The sequence below is a fragment of the Oncorhynchus tshawytscha genome, linkage group LG09 (assembly GCF_018296145.1).
Source record: "Oncorhynchus tshawytscha isolate Ot180627B linkage group LG09, Otsh_v2.0, whole genome shotgun sequence".
Lineage (NCBI taxonomy): Eukaryota > Metazoa > Chordata > Actinopteri > Salmoniformes > Salmonidae > Oncorhynchus > Oncorhynchus tshawytscha.
This window is the reverse complement of record NC_056437.1, coordinates 41,867,944-41,887,022: the sequence shown is the minus strand read 5'-3', so window position 1 is coordinate 41,887,022 and position 19,079 is coordinate 41,867,944. Positions and strand designations below refer to the sequence as shown.

Here is a 19,079-nt window from a genome sequence, read left to right as displayed (position 1 = left end):
ATGTGCTCAATTGGATTCAGGTCTGGGGAACGGGCGGGCCAGTCCATAGCATCAATGCCTTCCTCTTGCAGGAACTCTTCCATGTCTCCTGATGTACTGGAGGTAGCGCCTGGTAGCGCCTCCATGCTCTGGACACTACGCTGACAGACACAGCAAACCTTCTTGCCACAGCTCGCATTGATGTGCCATCCTGGATGAGCTGCACTACCTGAGCCACTTGTGTTGGTTGTAGACTCCGTCTCATGCTACCACTAGAGTGAAAGCACCGCCAGCATTTAAAAGTGACCAAAACATCAGCCAGGAAGCATAGGAACTGAGAAGTGGTCTGTGGTTACCACCTGCAGAATCACTCCTTTATTGGGGGTGTCTTGCTAATTGCCTATAATTTCCACCTGTTGTCTATTCCATTTGCACAACAGCATGTGAAATTTATTGTCAATCAGTGTTGCTTCCTAAGTGGACAGTTTGATTTCACAGAAGTGTGATTGACTTGGGGTTACATTGTGTTGTTTAAGTGTTCCCTTTATTTTTTTGAGCAGTATATTTTTAGTTCTGCTTTCTGTGTCGCGCCTGCAGGGTTGAAATATGTTTTCTCTCTTTTGTTTACGGAGGTGCTATCCTCAGATAATAGCATCGTTTGCTTTCGCCGAAATGCCTTTTTGAAATCTGACACGTTGGCTGGATTCACAGCACGTGTAGCTTTAATTTGGTATCTTACATGTGTGATTTCATGAAAGTTTGATTTTTATAGAAATTTATTTGAAATTGGCGCTCTGCATTTTCTCTGGCTTTTGGCCAAGTGGGATGCTTCCGTCCCACATATCCCAGAGAGGTTCATTAAGATGAGGGAGGACATTTTTTTTTTGATGTGTATGGGCTTATTTTTATTACATCGTATTGGATGACTCATTTAATATTCCATATCAAAATGTATTTCTCACTTGTGCCGAATACAACAGGTGTAGAACTTACTGTGAAATGCTTACAAGTCCTTAACCAACAATGCAGTTAGAGAAATCAAGTCAAATTTTACTTGTCACATACTCATGGTTAGCAGATTGTGCTTCTAGTTCCGACCATGCAGTAATATCTAACAAGTAATCTAACAATTTCACAACTACCTTACACTTGTGTGTATAAAGGAATTAATAAGAATATGTACATACAAATATATATGGATGAGCGATGGACGAACGACATAGAAAGATGCAGTAGATGGTATAGAGTACAGTATATACATATGATATGAGTAATGTAGGGTATGTAAACATAAAGTGGCATTGTTTAATGTGACACATTTATTACATCCAATTTTTAACTATTAAAGTGGCTAGAGATTGAGTCAGTATGTTAGTGATGGCTGTTTAACAGTCTGATGGCCTTGAGATAGAAGCTGTTTTTCAGTCTCTCGGTCCCAGCTTTGATGCACCTGTAATGACCTCGCCTTCTGGATGATAGCGGGGTGAACAGGCAGTGGATCGGGTGGTTGTTGTCCTTGATGATCTTTATGGCCTTCCTGTGACATCGGGTGGTGTAGGTGTCCTGGAGGGCAGGTAGTTTGCCCCCGGTGATGCGTTGTGCAGACCTCACCATCCTCTGGAGAGCCTTACGGTTGTGGACGGAGCAGTTGCCGTACCAGGATGCTCTCGATTGTGCATCTGTAAAAGTTTGAGTGCTTTTGGTGACAAGCGAAATTTCTTTAGCCTCCTGAGGTTGAAGAGGCACTCTTGTGCCTTCGTCACCACGCTGTCTGTGTGGGTGGACCATTTCAGTTTGCCCTGTATGCCGAGGAACTTAACTTTCCACCTTCTCCACTACTGTCCCGTCGATGTGGATAGGGGAGTGCTCCCTCTGCTGTTTCCTGAAGTCCACGATCATCTCCTTTGTTTTGTTGACGTTGAGTGTGAGGTTATTTTCCTGACACCACACTCCGAGGGCCCTCACCTCCTCCCTGTAGGCCGTCTCATCATTGTTGGTAATCAAACCTACTACTGTAGGGTCGTCGGCAAACTTGATGATTTGAGTTGGAGAAGAAAATATTTACTAAATAAACTAAAGTAAAAAATATAAAGTAACAAAAAATTACATAACAATAACGTGGCTATATACAGTGGGTTCCAGTACTGCGTCAATGTGTGGGGGTACAGGTTAGTCGAGGTAGTTTATACATGTAGGTTGGGGTGAAGTGACTGTGCATTGATAATAAACAGCGAGTAGCAGCAGTGTAAAAACAAGGGGTGTCAATGTAAATAGTCCAGTTGGCAATTTGATTAATTGTTCAGCAGTCTTATAGCTTGGGGGTATAAGCTGTTGAGCCTTTTGGACCTAGACTTGGCACCTCTTATATAGGTCCTGGATGGCAAGAAGCTTGGCCACAGTGATGTATTGGGCCGTACACACTACCCTCTGTAGTGCTTTACGGTCAGATGCCGTGCAGTTGCCATACCAGACGGTGATGCTACCGGTCCGGATGCTCTCGATGGTGCCGCTGTCTAACTTTTAGAGGATCTGGGGACCCATGACAAATCTTTTCAGTCTCCTGAGGCGGAAAAGGTGTTGTCGTGCCTTCTTCACGACTGTCATGGTGTGTTTGGACCATGATAGTTGGTGAGGTGGACACCAAGGAACTTGAAAGTCTCGACCTGCTCCACTACAGCCCTGTCGATGTTTCCTGTAGTCCACAATCATCTCCTTTGTCTTGCTCACATTGAGGGAGAGGTTGTTGTCTTGGCACCACACTGCAAGGTCTCCACACTACACTGCAAGGCTTGTAAGGAGGTGGTCAGTCTCATCGTTGTCGGTGATCAGGCCTACCACTGTTGTGTCGTCAACAAATTTAATGATGATGTTGGAGTCGTGCTTGGTGAACAGGGAGTACAGGGGACTTAGCACGCACCCGTGAGGGGCTCCGGTGTTGAGGATCAGCGTGGCAGATGTGTTGTTGCCTATCCTTACCACCTGGGGGCAGCCCGTTAGGAAGTCCAGGATCCAGTTGCAGAGGAATGTGTTTTGTCCCAGGGTCCTTAGCTTAGTGATGAGCTTTGTGGGCACTATGGTGTTGAGCTGTAGTCAATTAACACTGTTCTCATATTGGTGTTCCTTTTGTCCAGGTGGTAAAGGGCATTGTGGAGTGCAATAGAGATTGCGTGATATGTTGAGGCGTTATGCGAATCGGAGTGGGTCTAGGGTTTCCGGGATGATGGTGTTGATGCGAGCCATGACCATCCTTTCAAAGCATTTCATTTCACGTCAGTGCTACAGTGTGGTAGTCATTTAGACAGTTTACCTTAGTGTTCTTGGGCACAGGGACTATGGTGGTCTGCTTGAAACATGTTGGTATTACAGACTCGGTCAGGGAGAGTTTGAAAATGACAGTGAGGACAGTTGGTCCGCGCATGCGCTGAGTACACGCCCCTGTAATCCGTCTGGCCCCCGCTGCCTTGTGAAGGTCTTGCTCATATTGTCTACGGAGAGTGGGATAAAGCAGTCGTCCAGGACAGCTGGTGCTCTTACGCATGCTTCAGTGTCGCTTGCCTCAAAGCGAGCATGAAAGGCATTTCACTTGTCTGGTAGGCTCGTGTCACTGGGCAGCTTGCAGCTGTGTTTCGCTGAGTAGATAATAATAGTTTGCAAGCCCTGCCACATCCAACGACCATCAGCGCCGGTGTCTGAGGGCATAGCGGGATTTCTTATAAGCTTCTGGATTAGTGTCCCGCTCCTTGAAAGCGGTAGCTCTAGCCTTTAGCTCGGTGCGGATGTTGCCTGTAATCTATGGCTTCTGGTTAGGATATGTACTTAATGTCACTGTGGGGACGACGTTGTCGATGCACTTATTGATGAGGCTGGTGACTCATTGCCACTGGATGAATCCCGGAACATACTCGAGTCTGCTAGAATACAGTCCTGTAGCGTCCGCGTCATCTGACCACTTCCATATAGAGCGAGTCACTGGTACTTCCTTTTTTAGTTTTTGCTAGTAAGCAGGAATCAGGAGGATAAAGGTGGTCTACTTTTTTCCCCCTCTGGGAAAATGCTGGTAGAAATGAGGTAAAACTGATATAACGTTGCCTGCATTAACGTTGCCTGCATTAAAGTCCCCGGCTACTAGGAGCTCCGCTAATACCGCTCGTTGAGTGCAGTCTTAGTGCCAGCATCGGTTTTTTTGGTAAATAGACGGCTAAGAATAATATAGATGAGAACTGTCTTGGTAGATAGTGTGGTCTACAGCTTATCATGAGGTACTCTACGTCAGGCGAGCAATACCTTGAGACTTCTTTAATATTAAACATCGCACACCAGCAGTTATTGACAAATAGACACACACCCCCGCCCGTCGACTTTCCGGACGTAGCTGCTCTGTCCTGCCGATGCACAGAAAACCCAGCCAGCTCTATATTTTTTGGCTTAGGCCATGAGGTTGCTACAACCTAGCCTATGTATGAAAGTTTACAATGTAGGTGCACACAGGTCGAGAGCCAAATTTTAGGTGATATAGGGTGTAATCATTAGTCCAACAAATGCAAACAAGCGTTTCTATTGGACAAATTCAGTTATGTTTATCCCCGGTTTGTTCTGTTTGCTTGCGCTTAAGAAATGTTTTTCAACAGAATCGGCGGAATGAATACAACTCTGATCACACGTAAACTTCACTTTCATAACAGCCACGTTGTATTCCTTCTCTTCCCTTCGCTAGTGGACCTCAATGCACAACGCATCCGCTGAATGTGACCAGGCGAAAAAAAACTTTCCAAGCCAAACTGCTACACACAGCCTACATCGTTGTCACCATATTAGCTAAAGTAACGTCATAGTCAACATAGCTAATATAACTAACGTGTTAGTAAACCTGCTACAATCATGCAGTAATGTTTGTGTACAGTAAACAGTTACACCGGCGGGCTCCGGTAGCAATAAATGAATAATTGCAAACGCTGATCTTGACTTGGAAGAGTTCCTGTGTCGGGTTGGAAGTCATAGCCAGCTAGCTAACATAGCATCCCTCTGGTTGAGCAGGGTGTTTCAGTTGGCTAAACTAGCTAGCTGCATTTGCTAGCTAAGTAAGAGAAAGTGAAAAAAACTTCTCTATTTCTTTCTTGCTTCTCCTTCATTTTGGAATAAATGAATTTGTTCAAAACTGTTCAACTATTGTCTATCTCTCTTTTGAGTCAACTACTCAACACATTTTACACTGCAGTGCTAGCAAGGTGTAGCTTATGCTTTCAGTACTAGATTCATTCTCTGATCCTTTGATTGGGTGGACAACATGTCAGTTCATGCTGCAAGAGCTCTGATAGGCTGGAGGACCTCCTCCGGAAGTTGTCATAATTACTTTGTAAGTCTATGGAAGGGGGTGAGAACCATGAGCATACTAGGTTTTGTATTGAAGTCATTGTACCCAGAGGAGGACAGAAGTTAGCTGTCCTCAGACTACACCATGGTGCTACCCTACAGAGTGCTGTTGAGGCTACTGTAGACCTTCTTTGCAAAATAGTGTTTTAATCAGTTATTTGGTGACATGATTATATTAATATAGTTTTATCTAAAAATGATTACTTTAAATGTTTTGGGCCTCCACTGTACTGTGTATATATGTATTTATATTCTGGAGTTGTTCTGATATTGCTCATTCTCATGTCTTCATTTCTTGTTCTCTAAAAAAAAATGTTTTTGATTGTGTATGTATTTTGTTTTGCTAGATATTGCTGCATTGTTGGCGCTAGAAACATAAGCATTTCGCTGCACCTGTGATAACATCTGCAAAACTGTGTGCGTGACCAATACATTTTTATTTGATTTCATCTCTACCTCTCACTCGCTCGTTATGTCTCTCAGACCTGGCCCTTTCTCTCCCTCACTCGCTTACATTTTTCAGTTTCTATCTAGTTTTGCCCTCTTCCACCACCCTCCTCTCTCATCTGTTTTCTTCTCCATCCCCCCACCTAGGGCTGTGGTGGTCATAATATTTTGCTAGCCTGTATGAAGAAAATGTATTTCAGAAGAACAGAATATGAGTTGGCCAACTGTAGGCCTATGGTATCAAATACATTTTTATTTGTCACATGCGCCGAATACAGGTGTAGACCTTACAGTGAAATGCTTACTTTACAAGCCCTTAACCAACAAATAATTAAAGAGCAGCAGTAAATGACAATGGTGGGGCTATATACCGGTGTTGAGGTAATATGTGCATTGTAGGTAGAGTTATTAAAGTGACTATGCATAGATAATAACAGAGTAGCAGCCGTGTTCCAGGGGGGCAATGCAAATAGTCTGGGTAGCCATTTGATTAGCTGTTCAGGAGTCTTATGGCTTGGGGGTAGAATATATTTAGAAGCCTCTTGGAAAAATTCACATTTCTTATATTAAGCAAAACAGACAGCACATTACATTTTTTTTGTACAATTTTACAGATAGCCAGGGGCACACTCCAACACTCATACATAATTTAAAAACAAAGCATTTTTGGTTAGTGACTCTGCCAGATCAGAGGCAGTCGGGATGACCAGGGAGGTTCTCTTGATAAATGTGTGAATTGGACCATGTTCCTGTCCTGTTAAGCATTTAAAATGTAACTAGTACTTTTGGGTATAAGGGAAAATGTATGGAGTAAAATGTACATTATTGTATTTAGGAATGTAGTGGAGCAAAAGTTGTCAAATATAACGTAAAGTACAGATATCCCCACAAAAAATGTATGTAGTACTTTAAAGTATTTTGACTAAAGTACTTTACACGACAGCCATTATTAAATGGGCAGGGGAATAAAGACTTGTCACCTGTATGCACTCGAACACCAAATGGAGGTTTAACCTCTGGTCTGTTTTGTAGGCTACTTTGGTTTTATAGCAGAGCATGTGCTTTATGAGCAGCAGAGAAATAAATATAGGAACACTTACCTCACTCCATGCATCAACCACTGATTGAGGAGCATGCTCTCGCTGCCTGACTGTTGATATTCCGTCCAAACTCTGTATGCAATGGGCGCTCAACCAAGTGAGATAATTTTGTCTCAACAAGACATACATTATGCAGTGCATTTGGTAAATATTCAGACCCCTTGACTTTTTCAACATTTTGTTACGTTACAGCCCTATTCTAAAATGGATTAAATAAAACATGTTCTTGAGCAATCTACACACAATAGCCCATAATGACAAAAAAAAGGAATATATTATTTACGTAACTATTCAGACCCTTTGCTTTGAGACTTGAAATTGATCTCAGGTGGACCCAGTTTCCATTGATTATCCTCGATGTTTCTACTACTTGATTGGAGTCCACCTGTGGTAAATTCAATAGATTGGGCATGATTTTGAAAGGCACACACCTGTCTATATAAGGTCCCACAGTTGACAGTGCATGTCAGAGCAAAAACCAAGCCATGAGGTCAAAGGAATGGTCCGTAGAGTTCCGACACAGGATTGTGTCGAGGCACAGATCTGGGGAAGGGTACCAAACCATGTCTGCAGCATTGAAGGTCCCCAAGAACACAATGACCTCCATTCTTAAATCGAGGAATTTTGGATCCACCAAGACTCTTCCTAGAGCTGGCCACCCAGTCAAATTGAGCAATTGGGTGAGAAGGGGCTTGGCCAGGGAGGTGACTAAGAACACAATGGTCACTCTGACAGAGCTCCAGAGTTCCTCTGTAGGGATGAGAGAACCTTTCAGAAGGGCAACCATCTCTGTTGCACTCCACCAATCAGGCCTTTATGGTAGAGTAGCCAGATGGAAGCCACTCCTCAGTAAAAGGCACATGACAGCCCGCTTGGAGTTTGCCAAAAGGCACCTAAAGACTATCAGACCATGAGAAACAAGAAACTCTGGTCTGATGAAACCAAGATTGAACTCTTTTGCCTGAATGCAAGCGTTACGTCTAGAGGAAACCTGGCACCATCCCCTACGGTGGAGCATGGTGGCAGCATCATGCTGTGGGGATGTTTTTCAGTGGCAGGGACTGAGAGACTAGTCTGGATATAGGCAAAGATGAACAGAGCAAAGCACACAGATCCTCGATTTAAAAAATAAATAAAATAAAACCTGCTCCAGAGTGCTCACGACCTCAGATTGGGTCGAAGATTCACCTTCCAACAGGACAACGACCCTAAGCACACAGCCAAGAAAATGCATGCGTGGTTTTGGGGCAAGTCTCTGTCCTTGAGTGGCCCAGCGAGAGCCCGGACTTGAACCCGATCAAACATCTCTGGAGAGACCTGAAGTTAGCTGAACATCAACTCCCCCTGTCCAACCCGACAGCTTGAGAGGATCTGCAGAGAAGAATGGGAGAAACTCCCCAAATACAGGTCTACCAAGCTTGTAGCGTCATACCCAAGACCACTCGATGCTGTAATCACTGCCAATGGTGTTTCAACAAAGCACTGAGTAAAGTAACAAAATGTGGAACAAGTCAAGGGGTCTGAATACTTTAGGAAGGCGCTATATATACAAAAGCGTGTGGACACTCCTTCAAATTAGTGGATTCGGCTGTTTCAGCCACGCCCATTGCTGACCGGTGTATAAAATTGAGCACACAGCCATGCAATCTCTATAGACAAACAATGGCAGTAGAATGGCCTTACTGAAGAGCTCAGTAACTTTCAACGTGGCACCCGTTGTAGGATGCCACGTTTCCAACAAGTCAGTTTGTCAAATTTCTACCCCGGTAGGGCTGCCCCGGTCAACTCTAAGTGATGTCATTGTGAAGAGGAAATGTCTGTGATCAACAACGGCTCAGCTCTTAAGTGGTAGACCACACAAGCTCACAGAATGGAACAGCGGATTGCTGAAGCGCGTAGCGCGTAAACATTGTCTATCCTCGGTTGCAACACTCGCTACCGAGTTCCAAACTGCCTTTGTAAGCAACGTCAGCACAATAACTTTGTCGGGAGCTTCATGAAATGGGTTTCCATGGCCGAGGAGCTGCACACAAGCCTAAGATCACCATACGCAATGCCAAGTGTCGGTTGGAGTAGTGTAAATCTCGTCGCCTTTGGAAACACTTTCTTTGGAGTGATGAATCACGCTTCACCATCTGGCAGTCCAACAGACGAGTCTGGGTTTGGCGGATGCCAGGAGAACGCTACATGCCCAAATGCAATTGTGCCAACTGTAAAGTGTGGTGGAGGAGGAATAGTGGTCTAGTGGTCTAGTGCTGTTTTTCATGGTTCGGACTAAGCCTCTTAGTTCTAGTGAAGGGAAATCTTAACACTACTGCATACAGCGACATTCTAGATGATTCTGTGCTTCCAACTTTGTGGCAACAGTTTGGGGAAGGCTCTCTTCTGTTTCAGCATGACAAAGCCGCCGTGCACAAGGCAAGGTCCGTATAGAAATGGTTTGTCAATCGATGTGGAAGAACTTAACTGGCCATAGAGCTCTGAGTTCCAGACCATTAGGACCTGATGGTAGTTAGCAAGTTGGGTTCTACCAAAGCATGTCCAGAGGGCATAAAAGGAGATGACCGTGACTCAACGGTCATGTGGAATTATACTGCGGTCATGACTGCCGGTGTGGCAGTAATAGTCATCGCAACAGCCCGTCCCCCACCCCCTTTGCACTCTGACCTCAACCCCATCAAACACTTTTGGGATGAATTGGAATGCTGACTGTGAGCCAGGCCAAATCGCCCAACATCAGTGCCCGACCTCCCTAATGCTCTACTTGTTATAGTAGTAAAGGGGGGACCAACTCCGTATTAGTGCCAATGATTTTGGAATGAGATGTTCGCCGAGCATGTGTCCACATACTTTTGGTCATGTCGTGTGTTTCACTAAACTGTTGGCATCCCGTTTGCTCGCTCCAGAAAGGAATAAAGGGAGAGAGAGGGGAGATGGAAATGCGCATTGTGGTGAGATATTCTGTAGAGTTAAAGGTAATGTGTCTCCTTGCCCAATTACTATTCAAACAAATAGAAATGGACTTTCTGAATGCTAACTGTAAGCCACCCTGCACAGTCAATGAACCAACAGCATCGCCTATGGCTACACCTTCTTTTTCCAAGCTCATGGATAGAAAAGTTGACTCGCAGCATAAGGTAACCCAGTCCATCCAGTATCCATAATAATACAGTTCACGCTCATCGGCGATTCTTAAAATACAATAATACAATAATCATTTGAGAGTACATGCTAGACCAATTATGTACCAATGACATCTTAAATCCTTTTTGTTTTATGTTTTTCAAAATATGCGGTAGGCAATGTATTGTATAATGGCACAATCATCATTTTAATATTTTTGGGGCCTGTGCTCATAAGCCTATACATAATCACTAATATGCGGTATGGCTGTTTTGAATGAATCATCACCTTGGAAAGCGCTGTCTGTTTCATTGTGTTATGTTTTGAAACAACATTCATGTTTTACACTGTTTTAACCCGCTGTTGAAATTCAAATTGATCATCACAGTGAGGTTAGTTTTAAAGGTATGATAGGACTACAGTTTTGATGAGATTTTTTGATTGCCTTTGCATTGATGGCAGAGCGGTTAGAGGGACAATAGAGCCCTGGATACCAGTCCATTAGGACCTGATGGTAGTTAGCAAGTTGGGTTCTACCAAAGCATGACCAGAGGGCATAAAAGGAGATGACCGTGACTCAACGGTCATGTGGAATTATACTGAGGTCATGACTGCCATTGTGGCAGTAATAAGGTCATCGCAACAGCCCGTCCCCCACCCCCTTTACACGCTTCATTCTCTGCCAGACCCTTAGGCCTGGCTTCATCCTAACCACTGTCTGTCTCTCTTTCAGATTGTCCTTTACCAAAGGCCACTTCCCCAAACTGGCCGAGTGCGCCCACTTCCACTACGAGAACGTGGACTTTGGCGCCATCCAGGTAAGCAAGCACTTAGCAGGGCACTATGATGCTGCAATGTTGTTCAAAAATGGTGAACCATCTGGTGTGTCATGGTACCTACCTTGATTGTGATATATTTATATTGCAATGAAAACCGTGGAGTTGTGTTGAGTGGAATATCACTGTATAGCCCAGTGCTCATCTTTGCTGGTTACGTAGTTCATGAAGGCATTTTGCCAGTGGTATTAGGTGGTTGTGATTTGCCCGTAAATCTTCTTAACATTGTTGACAATACTGAAAGAATGGTAGGAGAGCCCTAGCTGTGTGGCTGTATTGAGCATGTTGTGTGTGTCTGTGTGGAATCCTGCTGGACCCCTGTAGCAGAAGAGGCCTCTGGCTCAAGGAGAAATGGAAGGGATGTTAAGTGTAATTAACATGCCTCACCAATGAGCAGCACCAGCTGTTGTTGCTTTCTCCCCTCCCCACCCAAAACATGACATTAACAGGCCTTCCTGTACGCCATGACTCCTATACTGGCTTCCTCTCTCCTTGCCTCCTCTTTTCTTGTCTCCTCTCTCCTTGTCTCCCTTTTAAAAAAATCAACTTTAGCATTGAGGTCATTTTTCTTCCATTGCCTAGTAATGTATTGTAGATAATTTTTAGTGCTAAAGATCTTTATGCTTTTGGGAAACTCACCCCTGATGTGAAAGAACCGGAGAAGTTGAAGCAAATTCCCCGCAAATTCCCCCAGCGCTGATGAAGTAGGACAGCTAAGATGTTGTCTCTCCTTTGTCAGCACGTTTTTACAGGCAGACCCTGTGTTAATAGTTGGCTATTTAGCCTATGTTTTCCGGTGGGTTGTACTCTGTCAACCAAGCATTTATCCTTACAAAATCTGGTATTGGTTTCTGTTTACTATACTATATGCAAAGCTATCCAGCATCCATTCTAAACTGAGATTAGGAGGGAAGCAACCCGAGGGGCAAGTAATACAAATCTCCTAATCCAAGTCTTTATATCAGAACGTTTATCTACGTGGCAAAAATCAACACACATTTGCATGGTTAGCATGAGAGGCATTTCCCCCAGTCACATCTGCACTGTTTACCCAATGGATATTACATCATAAATCCGCTATACGTAAGGCTTAATTCCCACTTCTGCCGACTCCTTTCTCTACTGAGTGCTTCTCCATATGGTGAAAGGAGAGGTTTATTATCTGAGCCTGGCCCAATGGCTCCCTCCCTGTGCAGACTGAGGAGACACACACACACACACACACACACACACACACACACACACACACAGAAGGGGCTGCAATGCCACCAGGGAACCCAGAGCTCCACTGTTGTGGTGCTAGAGAGGATTAAGGCTGTCGGGTAATGGAACGCTCACATACACACACAGATCATGATGCACGCACACATGCACACGTCGGCAGGAAAACTAGCGGTTCGCCGAATTTCGCCGGTAACTGAAAGGTTGTTGGTTTGAATCCCCACGCCGACTAAGTGAAAATCTACCAATGTGCCCTTCAGCAAAGCACTTAACCCTAAATGCTCCTGTAAGTAGCACTGGATAAGAGCATCTGCTAAATTACTAAAATGTACAATTATAGACAATAGAGCTGTAAGAACTGGAAGAGGACCAGAACATTCTGAATCCTGTTATGATAATATTTCAGAAGTAGCGTGGAAACTCATCCCCTCGTTTGTGATGAATGTTGATGTACTTCTTCTCCACGTCCAGTAGAGGTCAGCATTGTCTCAGAATTAACGCAGATAGACTCCAGGAAGATGATGTAGCGTCATGTGATACGACGAAAATAATTAGCATCATTCTAAATCACCATTGGCTGAAGAACAAGTGTTCCACACTGTTTCCCTGTCCATACAGATCCTATACATTCAGTGATTTTATATGCAATCCTATGCTTCTGCCATTCTCAGATGGCATGTTGGTTTCCCAGCTGGGTTTTGTCAACTCTATGCTGGCTCTGTTCCTCTGTGGCTGCTTGCTGCATTTCAGCCTGCCTCGTGGTGGTTTTAGGACTGCTTTGTAATTACGGCTCCTTTTTGTATTACTTCCCTGGCCTGCATGTTTTCTGTATTGGTTTCTTCAGGGATGGCCGGTATGCCAATGTTTCCTCTCCCTGTGGACAGTCGCACTGTCGTGTGTAACTGAAGCCTGCTGCCATCTTCACTGTTAGGACAGACAGAAACCCTATGCGAAGACCCGGGGGAAAAAAGGCCTTCCTTCCTTCCATTTGTTCTTCACATATCTTGAAGTATCTCTGATCTGAAAATATATCTGATCTGAAATGAGCATGATTTATTCAAAGAAAGAGGGTGCTTTTTATTCACACAGGGCTCTTTGTCCTGTTTTCACCAAAGACCACGCTAGATCAGTGGTTGTTGGAGGAAAGGACAGGGGGAGAGGAAGGAACCTTTTGGAGTGAGGAGAATGATTTGGGAATAGAAGCTTATTGATTGAAAAACTCTGATGTATTGGGAATCATTGAAGACAGGCTGGCTTTTGACAGCAATCTCTTAATTGGTAATGATTCTGTAAAGGCCAGTAAGATAATGCGTTTCCACCCGACAAAGATTTTTTGTAGTTCAGCCAAGAGGGTTTTTGGTAACTGTCACTGTCTGTGCACATAGACCTGTTTGCCCCTATAGGTACAGCTTGAATGGGATACACTGGTCCCAGTTTCCCCTTTGTCTAGAATTTAGACTTGAAGCTCCAGTAGGTTCAAACCAAATAGTTCATCTTTATTCTAACCTAATATCAGACAGGGACTGAGCAGCAGGCAGCAGTCTTCATAGAAAGCCAGCCGTTCTCGTAAGCAGTTTAGTATTGACACTTTCATGTCACCCACAGACAGACATGTCAGCCTCTCTCTCAGATATTAGGCTACTTAAAGTGGTCCCCGTCTGTTCAGTGGGGGTTACCTAGTCTTTGTCGGCTTTTATTTGTTAGTCTCACCTAAATACACTATATACAAAAGTATGTGGACACTCCTTCAAATGAGTGGATTCGGCTATTTCAGCCACACCCATTGCTGACAAGTGTATAAAATCGAGCACACCACCATGCAATCTCCATAGACAAACGTTGGGAGTATAATGGCCTTATTGAAGAGCTCAGTAACTTTTCAACATGGCGCCATCATAGGACGCCACCTTTCCAACAAGTCAGTTATTCAAATTTCTGACCTACTAGAGCTGCCACGGTCAACTGTAAGGGCTGTTATTGTGAAGTGGAAATGTCGGCTGTTATTGTGAAGGAGAAAACAACGGCTCATGCCTGAAGTTGTAGGCCACACATGCTCATAGAACGGGATCGCCCAGATCTTAAGCGGGTAGAGTGTAAAAATCGTCTGTCATTGGTTGCAACACTCACTACCGAGTTCCAAACTGCCTCTGGAAGCAACTTCAGCGCAATAACTGTTCTTTTGGAGCTTCGTGAGATGGGTTTCCGTGTCCAAGCAGCCGCACACAAGCCTTAGATCACCATGAGCAATGCCAAGCTTCGGCTGGAGTGGTGTAAATCTTGCCGCCATTGGACTCTGGAGAAGTGTAAACACGTTCTCTGTAGTGATGAGTCACGCTTCACCATCTGGCAGTCCAACAGACCAATCTTAGTTTGGCGGATGTCATTAGAATGCTACCTGCCCTAATGCATAGTGCCAACTGTACATTTTGGTGGAGGAGCAATAATGGTCTGGGGCTGTTTTTTTATGGTTTGGGCTAGGCATCCAACGATATTCAAAAGGATTCTGTGCTTTCAACTTTGTGGCAACAGTTTGGGGAAGGATCTTTCCTGTTTCAGTATGACAATGCCCCCATGCACAAAGCGAAGTCCATACAGACATTTTTGTGGAAGAACTTGACTGGCCTGCACAGAGCCCTGGTCTCAACCCCATCGAACAACATTGGGATGAATTGGAACGCAACAGTAGTAGGCCTGATTACCAACAATGACGAGACCTCCTACATGGAGGAGGTGAGGTCCCTGGGAGTTCCAGGAAAATAAATAACCTCACTCAATGTCAACGAAACAAAAGGAGTTGATCGTGGACTTCAGGAAACAGCAGAAGGAGCACGCCCCTATCCACATCGACAGGACCGCCGTGATGGTGGAAAGCTTCAAGATCCTCGGCGTACACATCACTGACAAAACTGAAATGGTCCACCCACACAGACAGTGTGGTGAAGGCGCAACAGTGCCTCTTCAATCTCAGGAGGCTGAAGAAATTTGGCTTGGCCCCTAAGACCCTCTCAAACTTTTACAGATGCACAATTGAATTACATATTTTGCATTACTCATCTCATATGTATGTACTGTATTCTCTAATATTCCACTGTATCTTAGTCTATGCTGCTCCGACTCTGCTTGTCCAAATATGTATATAATCTTAATTCCATTCCATTCCTTTGCTTTAGATGTGTGTACTGTTGTGAAATTGTTAGATATTACTTGTTAGATATTACTGCACTGTTGGAGCTAGAAACACAAGTGTTTAACTACACCCGCAATAACATCTGCTAAACACGTGTATGTGACCAATAAAATTTGATTTGAACGCTGACTGCGAGACAGGCCTAATCGCCCGACATCAGTGCCCGACCTCACTAATGCTCTTGTGGCTGAATGGAAGCAAGTCCCCTCAGCAACGTTCCAACATCTAGTGGAAAGCCTTCCCAGAAGAGTGGAGGCTGTTATAGGGGGGACCAACTCCATATTAATGCCCATGGCTTTGGAATGAGATGTTCAATGAGCAGGTGTCCACATACTTTTGGTCATGTAGTGTATTTGGGACATGGGTTTTTCAGCATCACATTTGAGGGCAGCACACACAAAATACATCTGAGGTTGACAGCTGGCCATTGTAGGTGGCAACTTCAACAACCATTCCTTGTTATTTATTTTACATTTACCCAAATGACATACACACAAAATGAGGAGGAAACTTTACACGTATGTGTGTGGCTGCTGCAGCTGCACACAATGGGGGAATTGTTTAGCTTGGGATCACTCATTATGGAGGCTTACCGTTCAGCAGAGGGCCAGTGTTTAACCTGGCAATGGGCTGGGAAACCCCAATGCTCTCGCTCTCTTTCTCACACATGGATACACACACACACACACACACTTTTTTGGAATGACAGAGCCACAGAGCTGACGTGTGCACCATGTGCGCACAGATGCATTTACCCAGAACTGCGGTGTGTGTCTGTCTGTCTGCACAAGACCATCTGCTATAAACAGAAGTGTCGTCCCAAAGGCAACATCCCCCCCAACTCACTGACTCAAGGCTCCTCTCCCCTCACACTCTCTCATACAGGACAAGAATGTAGACACCTTACTCTGCAGTCGGCTAGACCCTGCTCCAGCCTGTCTCTTTCTCCCTCTCTCTCTCCGCCTCTCTACTCCCCACTCAAAGCCAACCAGGTCATTGGACAGATGATAGCTAAGCCCACAGCCTCCTCTGACTGTCAGACAAATGCCAGGAAAGAACACTTTCACTCCTCCAGCCGCTCTCCTCCTCCAGTCTTACTGTTTATCTGTAACTCTACACTATCCTCTTCCTACTTCAACACATACTGCTACCGCGGTCATCCCCCTCTTCAAAGGGGGAAACACTCTAGACCCAAACTGTTACATACCTATATCTATCCTACCCTGCCTTTCTAAGGTCTTTGAAAGCCAAGTTAACAAACAGATCACCGACCATTTCGAATCCCACCGTACCTTCTCCGCTATGCAATCTGGTTTCTTAGCTGGTCATGGGTGCACCTCAGCCACGGTCAAGGTCCTAAACGATATCATAACCGCCATCGATAAAAGACAATACTGTGCTGCCGTCTTCATCGACCTGGCCAATGCTTTCGACTCTTGTCAATCACCGCATTCTCATCGGCAGACTCAACAGCCTTGGTTTCTCAAATGACTGCCTCGCCTGGTTTACCAACTACTTCTCAGACAGAGTTCAGTGTGTCAAATCGGAGGTCCTGTTGTCCGGACCTCTGGCAGTCTCTATGGGGGTGCCACAGGGTTCAATTCCCAGGCCGACTCTTTTCTCTGTATACATCAATGATGTCGCTCTTGCTGCTGGTGATTCTCCTGATCCACCTCTATGCAGACTACACCATTCTGTATACTTCTGGCCCTTCTTTGGACACTGTCTTAACTAACATCCAGACAAGTTTCAATGCCACACAACTCTCCTTCCGTGGCCTCCAACTGCTCTTAAATACTAGTAAAACTAAATGCATGCTCTTCAATCGATCGCTGCCTGCACCCGCCCACCCGTCTAGCATCACTACTCTGGACGGTTATGGCTTAGAATATGTGGACAACTATAAGTACCTAGGTGTCTGGTTAGACTGTAAACTCTCCTTCCAGACTAATTTAAGCATCTCCAATCTGAAATTAAATCTAGAACTGGCTTCCTATTTCGCAACAAAGCATCCTTCACTCATGCTGCCTAACATACCCTCGTAAAACTGACTATCCTACCGATCCTCGACTTCTACGATGTCATTTACAAAGTAGCCTCCAACACTCTACTCAGCAAATTGGATGCAGTCTATCACAGTGTTATCTGTTTTGTCATCAAAGCCCCACATACTACCTACCACTGTGACCTGTATGCTCTCGTTGGCTGGCCCTTGCTTCATATTCGGTGCCAAACCCACTGGCTCCAAATCATCTATAAGTCTTTGCTAAGTAAATCCCCACCTTATCTCAGCTCACTGGTCACCATAGCAGCACCCACTCGTAGCACGCGCTCCAACAGGTATATTTCACTGGTCATCCCCAAAGCCAACTCCCCCTTTGGCTGCCTCTCCTTCCAGTTCTCTGCTGCCAATGACTGGAAAGAATTGCAAAAATCACTGAAGCTGGAGACTCATATCTCCCTCACTAACTTTAAGCATCTGCTGTCAGAGCAACTTGCTGATCATTGCACCTGTACATTGCCCATCTCTAAATAGCCCACCCCAACTACCTCATTCCCATATTATTTATTTTTTGCTCCTTTGCACCCCAGTATCTCTACTTGCAATCTATCACTCCAGTGTTTAATTGCTAAATTGTAATTATTTTGCCACTATGGCCTATTTATTGCCTTTACCTCCCTCATCTTACTACATTTGCACCCAATGTATGTAGAACTTTCTATTGTGTTATTGACTGTACGTTTGTTAATTCCATGTGTAACTCTGTGTTTGTCACACTGCTTTGCTTTATCTTGGCCAGGTCACAGTTGTAGATGAGAACTTGATCTTAAATGGCCTACCTGGTTGAATAAAGGTCAAATAAAAATGAAATAAAAAATACTGCAGCTGGTGCAGCGCTTATGCTAGCTTCTTAGCTCCTTTAGCGATGAGCGCCTCTAAAATGACAAGAGTTTGAGACTGGTTCTAATATGAAAGAAGCTATATGTATACCTTCTATTAGTATGGCATATTATTATACAGTGCCTTCGGAAAGTATTCAGACCCTTTGACTTTTTCCACATTTTGTTACGTTACAGCCTTACTCTAAATCGCATGATATTGTTTTTTTCCCTCATCAATCTACACACGATACCCCATAATGACTAAGAAAAAAGTCTTTTAGACATTTTTGCAACTTCTTGGGTATGACTCTGCAAGCATAGCACACCTGTATTTGGGGAGTTTCTCCCATTCTTCTCTGCAGATCCTCTCAAGCTCTGTCAGGTTGGATGGGGAGCGTTGCTGCACAGTAATTTTCAGGTCTCTCCAGAGATGTTCGATCGGGTTCAAGTCAGGCCTCTGGTTGGGCCACTCAAGGACATTCAGAGACTTGTCCCAAAGCCACTCCTGTGTTGTCTTGGCTGTGTGCTTAGGGTTGTTTTCCTGTTGGAAGTTGAACCTTCACCCCAATCTGAGGTCCTGAGCACTCTGGAGCAGGTGTTCATCACGGTTCTCTCTGTACTTTGCCCCATTCATCTTTCCCTCGATCCTGACTAGTCTTCTAGTCCCTGCCGCTGAAAAACATCTCCACAGCATAATGCTACTACCACCATGCTTCACAGTACAGATGGTGCCAAGTCTCCTCCAGACGTGACGATTGCCTTTCAGTTCAAATAGTTCAATCTTGGTTTCATCAGACCAGAGAATCTTGTTTCTCATGGTTTGAGAGTCCTTTAGGTGCCTTTTTGCAAACTCCATGCAGGCTGTCATGTGCCTCTTACTGAGGAGAGTGGCTTCCGTCTGGCCACTCTACCATAAAGGCCTGACTGGTGGAG

At 44.6% G+C, this 19,079-nt stretch overlaps 1 protein-coding gene across 1 annotated transcript in view; it reads left to right on the top strand.

Moving 5' to 3' along the window:
- Window positions 1–19,079, top strand: part of arhgap32b (Rho GTPase activating protein 32b) — a 235,642-nt gene that overhangs the window by 118,486 nt on the left and 98,077 nt on the right. Inside the window, 1 exon segment of the mRNA XM_024431996.2 lies at window positions 10,753–10,837. Within this exon segment, the coding sequence (XP_024287764.2) occupies window positions 10,753–10,837 (85 nt within the window).